This window comes from Xenopus tropicalis, chromosome 6, assembly GCF_000004195.4.
Source record: "Xenopus tropicalis strain Nigerian chromosome 6, UCB_Xtro_10.0, whole genome shotgun sequence".
NCBI lineage: Eukaryota > Metazoa > Chordata > Amphibia > Anura > Pipidae > Xenopus > Xenopus tropicalis.
The window spans coordinates 28,168,613-28,184,621 of NC_030682.2; the positions used below are offsets into that span (position 1 = coordinate 28,168,613).

Consider the following 16,009-nt stretch of genomic DNA (forward strand, 5'->3'; position numbering starts at 1 on the left):
CTGCACCCCCCAATCCGACCCTGCTCCTCACCCCCCCTCACCTCACCATCTAATTGTGTAGCCAGTGCATGGCCATGTGTATCAGGTCCCCATTCTGTCACATAAATAAGGTTTTGGAATGATACAAAACTTGCCTTAACAACAGTTTCCACAAAATGGCGCCTACCTGTTTGCTGTGAATGCACCATTCCCGAACTGAAGGAAACATGATTTATAATATTTATATAGTGTAAGTGACAAACACAATTTGGAACTATTTTTTATGGTGATAGGTCCGTTTTAACATTGCCTGTGCACTGTCAAAAGACAGCCATAGCATACCAATTCAAGGAAAAGTAAGCCTTTTATTTTAAAATCCCCTAAAATTACTCTAAATGGCCCCCAGAATAACATACCTTTCTCCTTACATGCTGATGTATTTTCTTTCTCTAAACAATCCTTAAATCCAGATGGGAGTTAAAACTGGACGCAGTCTTTAAAAGTGACAGCCATGAACATATACATTAACGAGAATATTCACTAATGGAATGTTCTGTGCCCACAAAAGCTATGGCCGCTAAATCCTCCTTAAAAGTAGGACATATTAAACCACTGGGAGTTATCCAAATTACATACAGCAAAAAAACCTTCAAAACTGACTGTAATTAATAATTCTCCAACATTTCAAATAATTAACAAAAGCAAATGAGGAAAAAGGAAAATAAGCACCAAGAATTATAAATGGTCTTACATAGGGCCACACAGGCGACAGGATAAGGGGTCTTTCCGTAATTCGGATCTCCTACCTAAAGTCTGCTAAAAACACTATTTAAACAGTAATTAAACCCAATAGGACTGTTCTGCCCCCAATAAAGATTAATTATATCTTAGTTGGGATCAAGTACAGGTACTGTTTTATTATTACAAAGAAAAAGGAAACCATTTTTAAAAATGTGAATTATTTGATTAAAATGGAGTCTATGGGAGATGTCCTTTCCGTAATTCGGAACTTTCTGGATAATGGGTTTCCGAATCCGGGGTCCGATACCTGTATTTCTAATATGTTCGTTCATAGGAGCAGCTGAGAGAAGTAGAGAAAGTTCTGGCCATTTGCAGCAGGAAAGTCTTGCACCTTTGCATTGTCCTTCTGGGTCAGAGAGAGACAGATGTTTATTATACTTATTCCACTAATGAGCAATCTCTGGGGAACGTTCCTGCAATGTCGTCAGTCCAACCCCCGTGCCGTAGTCATTTAATTGACACCAGGAGAATTGGCAGTCTGATTGCTGAAATTCAGTGCTTCTCTAGAATGGATCTGTACCAGCATCTCTATTAGGAACAGGGTCACTTGGATCTTAATTGGTTCCATCATTTACAGGGTTCAATGTTTGGCATCACAAAAAGGGAGCCCTGTACATATGCCATTAACCAACTAAAAACTGGCGAATTATAACTGAACCAGCTAATAAACTGCACCCCTAATTCCACACTTATAATGCTCTGATTGCTAATTGCATGCCATTTATTATGCCGCATAGCTTGTTCCTAGCTGTGTTTACAACATTTATGCTGGAATTATTTGGAAAAGAAAATACTGCTTTGTGAGCAGCAAAACTCTGTTTTGTTCCCATTAGTAAATATGTCCCACTGTACGGTTTCATTGGTTTATATATTGGTTTATATTGGTCTGTTAGGTGGGTGGAGTTTCTCACTGACATGTTCCCCTGACCTGATGCCAGACATGTCAGCTCACATGCATTTTTGGGTGTCACCCTATTTTATTAGCCACTAACCCTGTTGGTAAAGGCCTCACACTTGCTGTAATATAATATCTAGTATATCAACTTGTCTGGGATCCTACTACCAGTCTGAAATTCACAGCATGTGTCAGTTGTTTGCAGCAGGTAAAAATGTTAGGTTCAGGAAGCTCCCAAACAAAGCCCCCATAAAAAACCCATATTTATTATGTGAGAAAAAAATAAAGACTATAGGGGTAATTTATGGATCTATGGGGTACCAGTGCTAGAATATTAAGGGGCACAGAGCATTGTCAGGGGACACAGGCCATCCTTGTCCTTACCAACTGTCAGTCCTGTTCTTACTGCCTGCCAGCCATGTTCTTACTGCCTGCCAGCCATGTTCTTACTGCCTGCCAACCTTGTCCTTACTGCCTGCCAGCCCTGTCCTTACTGCCTGCCAGCCCTGTCCTTACTGCCTGCCAGCCCTGTCCTTACTGCCTGCCAGCCCTGTCCTTACTGCCTGCCAGCCCTGTCCTTACTGCCTGCCAGACCTGTCCTTACTACCTGCCAGCCCTGTCCTTACTACCTGCCAGCCTTGTCCTTACTACCTGCCAGCCTTGTCCTTACTGCCTGCCACTCTTGGATAAAGCACTACCTAACAAAGACAGCACACTATTGAAGGAGCTAGCAACAAATTTTCAATTTCTGAAATGGAGACCCTGCAGCATTTTGCAAGCATTAGAGTGCAGTGTGCATTACCTTGTGCAAATGACCTTGTTTAGTATTGTGCTGTCAGGTGTTTAAGATGCTGCAATTTGTGTGGCTTTTGAATTATTTAGAATTTTTGTTTTTGGCTTGGAATTTAAACCACCATCTGGTTGCTAGGGGCTAATAACACTAGCAACCAGTGAGTTGTTTTAAAATGCAAATCGCATAGTAAAAGGCCTGAAATTACTCAATAAAAATATAATGAATATATACTAAAAAGTAGCTTAGAACTACATTTTCTTTGAGTAGGCAAAATGTTGTTTTAGGGGTTTATATCCCCTTTAATAATGGGAACAGAAAGAAGACACATGATATTGCTCATCAGAAGGACTGCACTGAATGCTCTGTGTTCCTGTCCCTGCTGTGAACAAGTTGTTCCAGTCAGATGCCGTGTCCGGTGTGCAGAACGGCTCCGCTACCTGAAGGAGAACATTTCATGTGCAGATGTGAAGAATAAAAAGAAAGCCATGGCCCACATGTAATTCCCCCTGCCTGTAAGCTGACAGGTATGCCAGAGGTAATAAATATTGTATGAAGTCTGTCCGTGCACTGCAGCCAACATCACTAAGCCACATTCCCATGGCAACACTGTGCTAGATTTACTGAGCTCAAAGAAATGTTAGTAGAAAGTCTCCTGGCATCCCATATTTCCAACAATGTCAGATTGTAAACCCTTTTACTGATTGGGCACACATTTACAAGGCTATTCTTTTTTTATACATACATTAAAGCCCAGGTTGTCCCTGTAAAGAATGAGTTATATAGGGAATAAAGCACCACCTGACTATATAAAAGCTTTACAAAGGACATGGATCCCCAAGGTGACATCTAATATCCTCATGGCACCTCACCCATACCCAAAACAGATCAGTAGTCCATGAAGAAGCCCCTGTATAGTGATCCACTCCTTATCTCTAACAAAGGCTTCTGGACTGGGAAGGGAGGGGTTTGTTTATACAGAGGGCATCTCAATAAACTGCTGATTTGCTTCACTCTGCTCCAAAGGACTGGAAATAGAATGTGACTTTCATTGTTAGATTTGTCCCAGTACAAGAAATACCAAAAGCCATAGATATTTCCTAATCTAAACAATAGGAAAAATGTTTGCTTAGCACAAGCCCTATTCATTAAGTCATGTTGGAAAAGGGTGAATATTGTCCCTTTACCAATAGATTTTCATTTTGTGATCTCTCTGTCATATCATTTCCTTCCAATATAATGCTTTTATTTCAATCATCTTTTGCAGTTTCCCCAGTGATGGCTGCACACTCTCTCCATGTTATTTGCTAAATGTTCAGCCTTTTATGATCTCTGTATCCAAAGTAACTGCATTTGCTTTGCAGCTCTGACCAACATGGGCAAAGTTTGGGCCTCACTAGTAACAAAGACCAAACTGTAGTTACCTTTAATCATTCAAATTCTGTTCAATTTCGGGGTCATTTTGAGGCATTAGAAAAAAAAATCTGCCAGCACCACCAGCCATTACTGGCAAAGGGATAGATGTAAAAACAGAATGTTCTCCTAGCAGGGGGGTAGTTGGGGCAATTTTTAAGAGCTTTTAAAAAGGGACTATTTAGACCAAGCCCCCATCTTCCATGGCAAGTTACAAGCCTTTGATCACCCCAGTCCCAGTTCTACTAACAGATCACTGCAGTCTGCACTGGCCCAGAGTAGTTCTTTAGGACCACCACATTGCCATCTTCTTCTTCTTCTTGGATATTCTCTGTAAGCCAGGGCCAGTTGTAAATGTCCAGTACAGTTAAAAGCTATTTGCTTCTAATTTCAGCTTTTCACGCTATTGCACATTTACATCCAGACTGGGCCATAGAGAGGATCGCAAGCAGAAGAAGATGGCAATGTGGCTCCCCTACAGAAGTACCCAGGGCCGGGGCATTTTTTAGTAAACACATTCAATGGTTAAAAGTTATTTATAAATGTCATAACTATTCAGGCCCGGATTTGTGGCAAGGCCACAAAGGGCCGGGCGTAGGGCGGCAGAAATTTAGGGGCGGCACGCCGCCCCACCACAACAAAATTTTGACATTTTGCTCCCATACTCCGTATGGGAGTTTAAATGCCCGCGCATGCGCGATTGCGTCGACGGGGCACAGGGGAGGTGGGTTTGTTCGCGCATGCGCAGGGGGGGGGGGGGCGAATGGGGGACGGCCGGATTTGAAATCCGGCGCTGTAACTATTGCAATATATTTTATTGTTTATATTTTGTGCACTCCTGCCTCTGACTCCCGAAACAAGGTAGCAGAATCCAGCTGATTAACAGACCTGGAGGAGAGCTGACTCCAACTGTATTATATATAAATATATATATATATATATATATATATATATATATATATATATATATATATAGAACAGAAGGTAAACAGGATGAACACAGTGTTCACATTTACAAATAATTGTAAACCAATGACATATTCAATGAATGTATGCTGGAAAGTGTTTGTTTTTTTTAGTTTACATAAAAGACCAGCTTTTGGGTTGGGGGGACCAAATTATTGTCCTCCCTTAACCGGCATTAAACTAACAAAACATTATAAGATCAGCTCCTTTGGTGAGGTTGCCAATCAAACTGATCTTCCCCGATATGCCAACATAAGTTGGGCGATACCAGGCTGATCTATTTAGATGATAATGACAGGAATACAGGCCGTAGGGGCAAGGACCACATCCGCAAACCAATCAACATCAGAACAATTTTTGCCCACATATCAGTCATGTAGGTCTGTTGCAGGACCCCATACACACAAATAAGTGCCAAATAATAAGCAGACCATTCTGTAATTGTTATATGAATGCCAAACAGCACATCTCCAAGGAAGGGTATCAGTCTCTAAATGGTAAGTAACCAAGAGGAGAGCCAGTATGTGCCATACCTTAGCCTTTTCCAACTGTGCCTGGGCCTGACGTTCCGCTTCTCTTCGCACAGCTTCTCTGTCTTCTTCCAAAGAAACATCTGAATCTGATGGGCGGCTGGTGTACGAGTCCGCCGAACCCTAGGGTGAGAAACAGGGGGTTCAGTGTGACTTGCTCATGTCATGCAGGCAAATCAATTACCACTGGCAGGGGTGGCCCCTAGACTGGTCATTTCTGTTGGGCTTATCCCTTTGCTTAATTGGCTGCTTTGCAGGCAAGTAAAATCCTGCCGCTCTGTAGAAAGAGAAGCTTTTGTCTTTCTCTCCACATGTTGCTTTGATTTTCCCCAGACAGATTTAGCCCATATCAGTATGAATAATAATAATAATAATGCAGGCAGTGAATAGGCAGACAAGTAACATTGTTATGTGTGATTATTATAATCAGTTATGTAAAGCAGACAAAGTTTAAGGCAATGCTGTTTTAAAAGTTGATTATTAGATGCATCCATCTGTTAGCGTTGGGCCCTGCTCACAGGAGCTTACAATCTTCATTAATTTGCTGTACTGCAACTCTTAGACTGCGCGATTAATTATCACTCTTTAGAAGTAAAAAAATTATCCATATGGTAAAAGGGCTGGGGTAATGGCAAAATTGCATTAAATACTTGCAAAACTACTTAAATGAAAGATGTTCATATAGAGACCCTCTGGCTGTTGCAGAACTACAAAGTCAGTCAATCAGTGCCTTTAGCTTCTAATGGAATGCTGGGTGTCTGGGCTCAGCAACAGCTGGAGGAGATCATAATAAATATTTCTGTTATCACACAGTTTTATAATATTCATTTCTCCTTTGTTTTGCCCAAGAGTTCTCCCCTGTGCCTGGGGCAAGTGTCATCACAGTGCCCTGTCCTATAATTAGGTTTAGAGTCCCACAGGCTGAAAATGACCCCTTCTTGGAGAAGGACTAGTGTTCTGCAAACAGTACTATTTGCCCAGCAGTGTTTCTATCTCCAGGTAACAGTCTCATTGCCCTGGGCGACCAAATTCTACATTCCCTGTTTAGCAGATTCCCATGGCAGCCTGCAGGTCAATTCTGAACTATAATCCCCTAAGAACAACCTGCTGTACCTACAGGCTGCTCCTCCTCGATACGTGTTATTATTTACTATATTATCCTGTTTCTTAGGGGGTTCCACTATGTTCAGTCCTCCGGCTCAGGTCATCCTGTTCTATGCTCAGCAATAACACAAGCACATCTCTATTAAGTGCGGTCATAAATGCAAATAAAGATACAATTTCAGCATTACTAAGCAAGACACACTTCCCCATAGTCATCATTTGCTTATTTAAGTGCTCTATCATCTATCTATCTCTCCATCCATCTATCTATCTCTCTCTCTATCTCTCTATCTATCTATCATCTATAATCTTTCTCTATCAATCTACCTACCTACCTATCTATCTATTTCAATAGCTTTGGAAGCCAGATGTTACCCAAGGATTCTATGAACTGAGAGCTGCTCCTAGGAGCAGCCATTCCCCTCAGAACAGGTAAAAATGGAAACAAGGTGCTTACACAGATATCTGAATTCTTCAGTCGTCCTCCTTTGGCTCTTTTTAGAAGCCTGATCCAAGAGGCCTTCATCAGCCTCCCTGGTCAGTAATGGTCCCCAGCGTCAGCTGCCGGCAAGGAAGGAAAGCATTGCTGAATGTTGGTCCCTTCCCTAGCCATCCTCCCTCACACGCTGCTATAAGCTCAACTCAGCAACTTCAGTCGAAGTGAATGGGAAATGCTGTGTTTTTTTTATTCATTCATTGCAGCACTAACAAAATATCCATGTAGAAATAGAAGAAAAAAAAAAAAGATCTAAAAACAAGAGGTGCTCCCAAATATTCCCTTTCCAGTCACGTTTCTTCTGTTAGAGGGAAGCATCTCCAGCCCTAATATTTCAGCGAGGTGGCTCTGGCAGGGAGAGAATCCAGCACGGCTCTCGGAAGGGGAGAGCTTTGGAGAATACAAGGAATCCTGGGCAGAATGTATTCAGTGACATTTGCAAGTGCAAAGTTCAATCAATCTTTGGGGATCTGGCCGAGGGAAGGCATTCTCACAGCACTGGGCATGCTCAGTAACCAGGTCCTTACGCAGATGCTCACATCAGACTCTGTGCCTGCGAGTCCATGTCAGACTGCTCTTCTGCATCTCAAGGGTAAACAGCTTGAAAATAGCAAGATCGCTTGCAAAAACTGCAACAGCTGGTGCACTGCCTGGCGTGGCTTTAATCAGTGGCACGCAGTCTCTGTCTCCCCATCATGCTCTCGCCATTGTCTCTTGCCACGGTTATCTCAAGGAGTCATTCACAGACAAAGGGATTCTAGCTGCTATTGTGTTAGTCACTGTCTAATTCTAATGGCTCATAGAAAACATCAATAACTACTTAACCCTTTCAGTAAAAACATTGGATAAACAGCTTCTTACAGTTTCCCATCTCATGGATACAATAAATATACAGGAATGGGACCTGTTATCCAGAATGCTTGGGACCTGGGGTTTTCCTGATAAGGGATCTTTTCATAATTTGGATATCCATGCCTTAAGTCTACTACAAAATCATTTAAACATTTATTAAACCCAAAAGAATTATTCCAATAAGGATTTATTATATTTGAGTGAGGATCAAGTATTTGTTACTGTTTTATTATTATAGAGAAAAAGGAAATCTTTTTTTACAAATTTGAATTTGTGTTTGAAATTGAGTCTTTAGGATATGGTCATACTTTCACTTGGCGCTTTCTGGATAACGGATCCCATACCTGTACAAAGATATTAACGTGATTGCTAGGATCCAGAAGTGATTTCTGCTGACTGTAAATGAAATCGCCCTTGAGTAGCTGCACACAGTGATTACTTATAGAAACCGGGGAGAGATGGGTTTTGTAGCCTTCATCGCCGTGCAAACACTGACGGGGGATACTTTGCAGTTGATTGTCATTGGAGAGGAAGATGAAACGACCTGCAGCTATTTTGAACAGAGGAAAAGTTACTATGGGCAGAAAGCTCAGAAATTCTTTATGTGGCTTTACATACAGAAAATATGAATTCCCAGAAGGAAACACTTTAGCCCACTGAGGATGGTAAAGGAAATATTTCAAAATTGTGTTGAAACAGGCATTGTCCTTGTGCTGGCGTGGGGGTTTTCTGGGTACTCCAGTTTCAACCCATAATTTAAAACATACAGGCACTGGGTCCTGAAGGTCCTATTACATTCACACACTGACCCTGGTGTGTGAATGTAATAGGACCTTATAGTGTAAGCCAGGGTCGGACTGGGCCGGTGGGACACTGGGAAAAACCCTCCCAACATTTTGAAAACGGAAAGAGGGACAAAAATAAATGCTGTGTGCAGCGCGGCAAATTTTTTTGGAACGCCCATTTTTACAACCACGCCTCCTAAATAAATTTGGTAGGTTATTTAAAGTTTGAACACTTTTCTGGGGTTTTTGGAAGTCTCAGTTCCCCCAAGAGACCTGTTTAGCTTATTAGTTACAATTGTATCTTAGTGCAGGGGGGCTTTTTACCTTTCTGGGCTCTCTGCCAAAAGCCCACTTATTTCATTAAAAGCGAGAAACAATGTTTCTAAGTGCAGGTGACGTTCGTTAAGATTTCTGGGCTTTCTGCCAAAAGCTACTTTTGATTAAATTTGTATCTTTTTTAGCTTCAGTGCAGGAGATCAAAGGGAAATAAGGGACTTTTCGGTAAGAATCCGGGACTGCGGGTTGAGCTGTCAAAAGAGGGACTGTCCCACGGAAATCGGGACAGTTGGGAGGCATGCAGTGGGCCCCGCCAACCCAGACCCAATCTCCACCTGCCCTCCCCTGCTGCTCTCCCTCCCCAGACTGTGGCAAAATTAAATGTAAGGTGCTATTAGTAGTGATGAGCGAACTTTTCAGCCATGGATTTGCAGCAAATTTCCGCATTTTGCCATTGGCGAATTATTTTGTGAAACGGGAACAAAAATTTGCCACAGAAAAAAGTTTTCTGTGTTTCGCAAATTTTTTAGTTTCTCAAATTTTCCGGCGAAGTGAAACGGGATAGATTTGTTTATCTGTTGTAAGCTCCACTGGAGCACGTACAGATGTCAATGAGGCAAAATCTCTGTATAGTGCTACAGAATTTACACTATAAAGGTCCCCATACACTGTAAGATCCACTCATTTGGCGAGATCGCCAAGCGAGCGGATCTTCCCCCGACATCCCCACCTACGGGTGGGCGATATCGGGGAGCTCGAAGTTAAAAAAAAAATAATCCGATCGTTTGGCCCTGGGCCAAACGACCGGATTATATAGGCGGCAATGTATCAGTCGGTTCGGGGACCGCATCAACGAGCCGATGCGGCCCCCGATCTGACAATCTTTTAACTTGGCCGATCGATATCTGCCCAATTTCAGACCAGATATCGGTCGGCCAGTCTGCTCATTTCTGCCCCTACACGGGCAGATAAGCTGCCGAGTCGGTCCAAGGGACCGATATCGGCAGCTATTATCGGCCCGTGTATGGGGGCCTTAAGGCCAGGGTGTGGTTGGAGAATAATAAAGGTTAAGAAAAGGCTTAGCCTCCCCCAAAACATATTAACTACTGTATATTTATATTTAGGTTCTCCATAGAAAAGACTTTTATTATTACCTCCCCCAAACACAAATTTTACCTGCCCACAGTGCAGAATACAGTACAGTAGAAAGCAGTGCTGAGCAGCTACACACCTCTTTCTATTTACTTATGTTACTATTTATTCAGAGGCCTAACTATTGGGGAAGCAGACCTTGCAAATACAGAAGGTGCCCAGGTAGGAGAGGCGGCCCTTTAAGGAGACAGGGAGTGGTTTAAAGCTGACCATGCACGTTTACATTTAAGGGATATTAATGCAAATTTTTTTATTTTATTCTTTTATTTTAAATTTACTAAAGGAGAGCAAAGTAAACAATCTGCTATGTTTTTACCCACAATGCAGCATTCTTTCCCAGAATTTCAGTGTATTTGTGCCTATCACAAAAAGATGTAACATTTTACTCCAGATACCACATTATCATGATGGAAAGAATTATTATTATTACTATTATTAAGACGTATTTAAAAAGCAGCAACATATACCACTTTTAAATAAATGGCACTGGACATTCAGAATTACATCCAAAGCAACCAATAACTGATACAAGAGATGAAGATGGCCCTGCCCAAAAGAGCTTACAATCTAAAGATTGGTAAATTGTGTACAAATGGTTGCAGTCTGCACTGGTGAGAGAAGGCCTGGCTCTTAGGAATGACATGAGCATCTACACAACTATGAATTTAGTGCAATGTAAGAGGCACATCCTATATGTGCAATATGCAAAGAGCGCTCCATTGGGGCAGGTGTTCAAGGCTCCCTTGCCTCTGAGTGAGCTTTGCCTTGAGCTTTGTATGGAAGTTATCTATGCCTGAGAAACTGGCACAAGGTGCTCATATAGATGGCAAAAGCACTATGTGCATAGCATTTATATGGTACAATTCTTTATCCATCCATCAGCCAAAGATTCTCTTACATACACTGAACTACGTCATCAGGGCAGACTCACTTTTGTTTTCTGCCTCTGTATTTCCAGCTGAGAAAACAGTTCTTAGCCGTGTCACTGTCGGTCAGCTGGAGGGATTCCAGCATCAGAGTAATTATGGTATGTTCTTGCCTCTTTTCAAACATCTTCTCAAGACGTACTGACTGTTTGTTTTCTGGATATCTATATACCAGCACATGGGAATCTCTGAGTTGCCCAGGCTGATCTGTCATACTTATCTGAAACTATACAGTCTGGTACTTGCAAGTGTTGTCCACTTCTGTAAAGACTGTCTGACATCTGGAGCAATATAAAATAGACAGACAAATGGGCGCCGTGACCGTGTCCCAACAACTGAGCAGCCTGTTTTTTGAGCATATTGTTTTTTTTCAGCATTATATATATGGTTCTGCGCTTTTGGTTGCACCATAGGCTCTGTAATGCTCTTTATGGGGCTGTGAGGTAGAGTCCTACACAGGTCCGGTTGGGCAGACACATGTCCGTTAACCCATAACTCAACCCACACCCACCAGCTGCTACCCAGTGGCATAACTACATATGTAGTAGACCCCACGGTCCGGGCCCTTCTGTCCCACGGCCCCCGCCGTGACCAGGGGTTATGCTGCATATGTAGTTATGCCACTGGGTAGCAGCTGGTGGGTGAGGGTTATGGGTTAGCTGGCATGGGTCTGGAGGGGCTGGAAGGTCCTGCCACTAGACCCACCCTTCAGTCACCTGCACTTTCACTAACCCAGTGCAGCTCATACTTGTAGAATCATTCTTCTCAACTTAATTGGCAGCATATAAGGATGAATACAACAAAGAGTTATTTCAGCCACACTATGCAATGATTTTTACACACAAAGAAACCACTTTGTATCACTATGCAAACCTGATTTATATAAAGAGGAATTTGCCAGCAAACAGGAAATAGTGAGGGAAAACAGATAAGAGTCATCATAATAATATAAGGTGTATTGTGTATTTACTAACATTAGGATCTGCCATTTTCTAGTAAAACTAATCGGAACATTTCATGGATAAAACAACAAAAGCAACGAAAAAAAAGTAAATGCTTTCTGTTTACAATGTTTTTCTTTTTAACATCTTACTGATCATACCACAGAAAACTATCAAATATACTGGGGGCCAAAATGATCCCTTGGGGTTGCACATTTGACGTTATCTTAATAGAGTAATTCATCTTTACATTTAACTGTAGAATGACGTAGCCATTGATATTCTAAGATGATCTGCAATAGGTCTTTGTTTGAATTATTTAGGGTTGTTTATTTGCAGCTGTCCAGTTTAGAACTTTAGTAGCTATCTAGTTGCTAGAGTCTAATTTACCCTAGCAACCAAGCAGTGAGTTGGATGACAGACTGTAATATGAATAGGGAGGATCTAAATAGAAAGAAATGTTATAAAATGTAATAATAACAATGCAATTGTAGCCTGACAGTGCAATTGTTTTTGTGACTGCTGGGGTCACTGACCCCCATTTGAAAGCTGGAAAGAGGCAGATGAGGAAGGAAAATAATTTTAAAACTATAAGAAATAAAAAATGAATAGCAATTGAACAGTTGCCAAGAATAGGACATTCTGCTGCAAAGTGTTCTTTTTCATATCTACTACACAGGAAACCTGTTTTAGGAGAGACACCAAAAGCCCTTGGAATCCTCTCATCCCAAACATGGTGGATGGGGCCTACAACAGATGACTTAAAGGAACAGTAACACCAAAAAATGTATATATTTTAAAGAAATTAAACTATAATGTACTGCTGCCCTGCACTGGTAAAAGTTTTGTATTTGCTTCAGAAACATTACTGAAGTTTATATAAACCCTGGTGTGTAGCCATGGGGGCAGACATTCAAAAGAAGAAAAGGCACAGGTTATATAGCAGCTAACAGATAAACCCTGTAGAATACAATGGTGTCTTATCTGTTATCTGCTATGTAACCTGTGCCTTTTCTCCTTTTTTCCAGCTTCAATGGCTGCCCCCATGGCTACACAGCAGCTTATTTATATAAATTATAGTATAGTGTTCCTGAAGCAAACACCCCAGTTTTACCAGTGCAGGGCCACAGTACGTTATATTTCAATTACTTTAAAACGCTTTCATTTTTTGGTGTTACTGTTCCTTTAAAAAAACATTTGTGGGGGTGGCCTCATGCGCCCACCAATGGGACCTACCCACGAGACCTACCTACCAGTGCTCTGGGTGAATCCTGGCCCTCTAGAAAATAAAAAACAAACAAAAAAATAACAACAAAACTGCTCTTTCTGACTGGATGGCATGGGTTTGTTTCATATTTTTTTCACATTACCCCCTGCCCCCTTTTTCCCTAGCCACCATATTCTTATCAACTGGCATTTTGCTTTGGGACAAAGGGCGGCAGGGAGCAGTCAGTTACCAGGGGCAGCAAAATGTTGCCTCTGATAACTTTGAGCTGCATTTTAATTTTTCAAAATAAAGATTTGTAGTGCAGAAAGCACAATAGCACTTTCTGCACTAGCAATGTGGCCCCCTCTGGACCCCTTCCAACACCCTGGCTGATATGAAATTTTCAATATATGTTTTGAAATAGGTCATCTTCCCTAAGTTTAATAAGGACCCTAAAAAGATTTAAAAAGATCAATGCTCCTTTCTTTATATTCCAAAACAAGGAAACAAGAAAAAGTCCAAATACTCCCAATTTCCCCATCCCAGTTAATTTTCACGTCATCTATTATAGTACAAATGTGTGCATCTACACAAGTATATCAACAATGGCAAATGATAGTTCATTTCCCTTCTCAAGCTGTACAACAACCCAACTTCAATAATATATGTATTAGGGTGGGAATCCTACATGCTCAGAGCACGTCTCTCAAAACAAGATCAGTTACCCTTTATCTGCACTGCATCTTTACAGCACTGTAGCTAGGAGAATAGTATGTTGCCTGAAGCTATACATATACATAGCTTAGAAAAAGATCTGGCACTGCTACTGAACTGCAACTCCCTGCACAACAAAACCTGCCATAGTGCAAGCTGGTGCTTGGGCAGCGCTGACCTATTTCCTTTTGAAAACAGGATTAATAAAAAGGGAAAGTAAATTACAATTTCGTGCCATAAAGTTGATATTTGACCATAATTCTGAGACAGAATATAAATTGTGTTTTTTTAATGAGACTTCACTGTAGTAAATATATGTTTGGCATTAAAATAAATGCACAGAATAAGGAACAAATTACATGCTTTTAATGATTCCTATAGTTATTTTGCTTATTTTGTTTGTATTAACTTTTCCAGTATATGGCATAGAAAATGAACCAGTTATATGTCAAACAGACTTAAATATTTACTGAACATTTTGCTCATCCATGTGTCTTCCACCATGGTGCCAACAACTAGCAATCTGCTTAATGCAGACCCCCCAAAAATTAGCATTCCGCATACAAAATCATACCAGCTCCAGCACTGACACATGTACCCTCTCTCCATCATCATCATCATCCTCCTCCTGCTCTGTTTAGTTTCTATTCAATCGCATTTCAACTAAGCCTTTCTCATGTACTGGCAAAGGAAAGCCCTGGAACTATAAGCGCAGGGGCTGCATGACAAGGGATCCAAATGACCAGCAGCCAGATTACACTGGTTTATGTTCGGAGATTGGCAGAATTAGATGAGAAGGAAAGAGTTAAAGCAGGAGTATGTTGGGCTGGGGGTGAAGAAAGAGAGGGATGTGATGTCAAGGGAAGGAGCAGTCACTTCCTTATCATCTGAGCAGGTAGAAACATCCCACTCTCCCCCTTTCTGCATATCTTGCAAAAATGTCAGGAGTTTTCTTCTTTATGTTCTCATATTATTTGTTACTTACGGAATGTGGATGTTTTTCTGAATGCATTGTTATATTGTGGTTTCTGTATCTTTATACTGTATAAAATTGAGAGTCTGCATTGTATTAATTCATGTTAACTCCAAATGCTCCAAATCGCCATGGGGGTCAAAAAGGAATTTTTCCCCTCTTGAGGCATAATTGGCACAGGCTTCAGGTTGGGTTTTTTGCCTTCCTCTGGATCAAAGCAGTGGATATATCATAATGTATTTTACATTTTTATTTGTATCAGCAGTGGTAGGACCTTGCCAGAGTACTGCACAGGTATCTGAATATAATTTCCTGTCCAACTATACTTACAATCTTATGTCCCTATCACAAACACATTAGGGTCAATATCTACAGAAGCCAATGAACCTTCCAGAATGTTTTTTTATTCTGAAAAATATGACACTTATTTGTATCCTTTATTTATATAATCCTGACATTTTAAGCAGGAGTTTTACAGGTATGGGATCAGTTATCCAGTTATGCAGTTTTTGTTTAACTTTGAGAATAATTAAAATGGAAAAACATTAAGAAAGCATCCTGGTTGCAATAAAATAAAAGCCCCACGACAATGTCTCCCCTGAGCCCTGTTGAGCAAAGTGCACAGCCTACACCCTGCCTATTTCTACACTTAAATGACGGCCAAAGTGTTACAAAAAGAAAATAATCTGATAGTAAGGATAAGATTTAAGAAAATATTACTGCTAATTCAGAAGGTAGCTAGAGGGGTATCAGTGTTTGCAGGTACCATGTGTTTCCTATATCTCGGATACAGAGCAATGGAAATTGGGATTGGTCACACATCAGGATTTGTGCCTTTGAATAGTTGCAGCTGTAGAAGTAGGCTTGTGGAAGGGCAACACAAAACTGAAAAAGAGCAAGGAAAAGTTGTTCTACACTGCTGTGCAAGTAATGTTTTATTTCAGATCAATAATAGAGCTTTCAAGGAGGTCATAGAATAAAGCATGACCAACACATGACAGTAATAATCATGTCCCCTGTCTCTTAATGGAGCACAGGAAAGGCTGCTGGGTCACTGCAGGCTCAGACAGAAGGGAACACAATTAAGATGCAAAGTATGCTTGTTTGGGCCCTCTTTACCTCTTGTATCGGTTATTGGTTGTTTTTGTATGTAAATCTGCATGTTCTATGTATGCACCCATTTATTATGCAGCGCTGAGGATTATGCTT

General features: G+C 41.1%; 1 protein-coding gene across 9 annotated transcripts in view; it reads right to left on the reverse strand.

Annotated features, from left to right (window-relative positions):
* cacnb2 (calcium channel, voltage-dependent, beta 2 subunit) overlaps positions 1–16,009 on the reverse strand; it is a 143,446-nt gene that overhangs the window by 47,324 nt on the left and 80,113 nt on the right. For 6 of the 9 annotated variants that reach the window (XM_031903932.1, XM_031903931.1, XM_031903930.1 and 3 more), the window contains one exon: positions 5,378–5,497. In XM_031903932.1, coding sequence (XP_031759792.1) covers positions 5,378–5,497 — 120 coding nt within the window. Of the gene's footprint in view, positions 1–5,377; positions 5,498–6,935; positions 7,677–16,009 lie in introns of those variants that run through there. The other 3 variants (XM_018094798.2, XM_018094794.2, XM_004915425.4) reach the window with 3 other exon arrangements.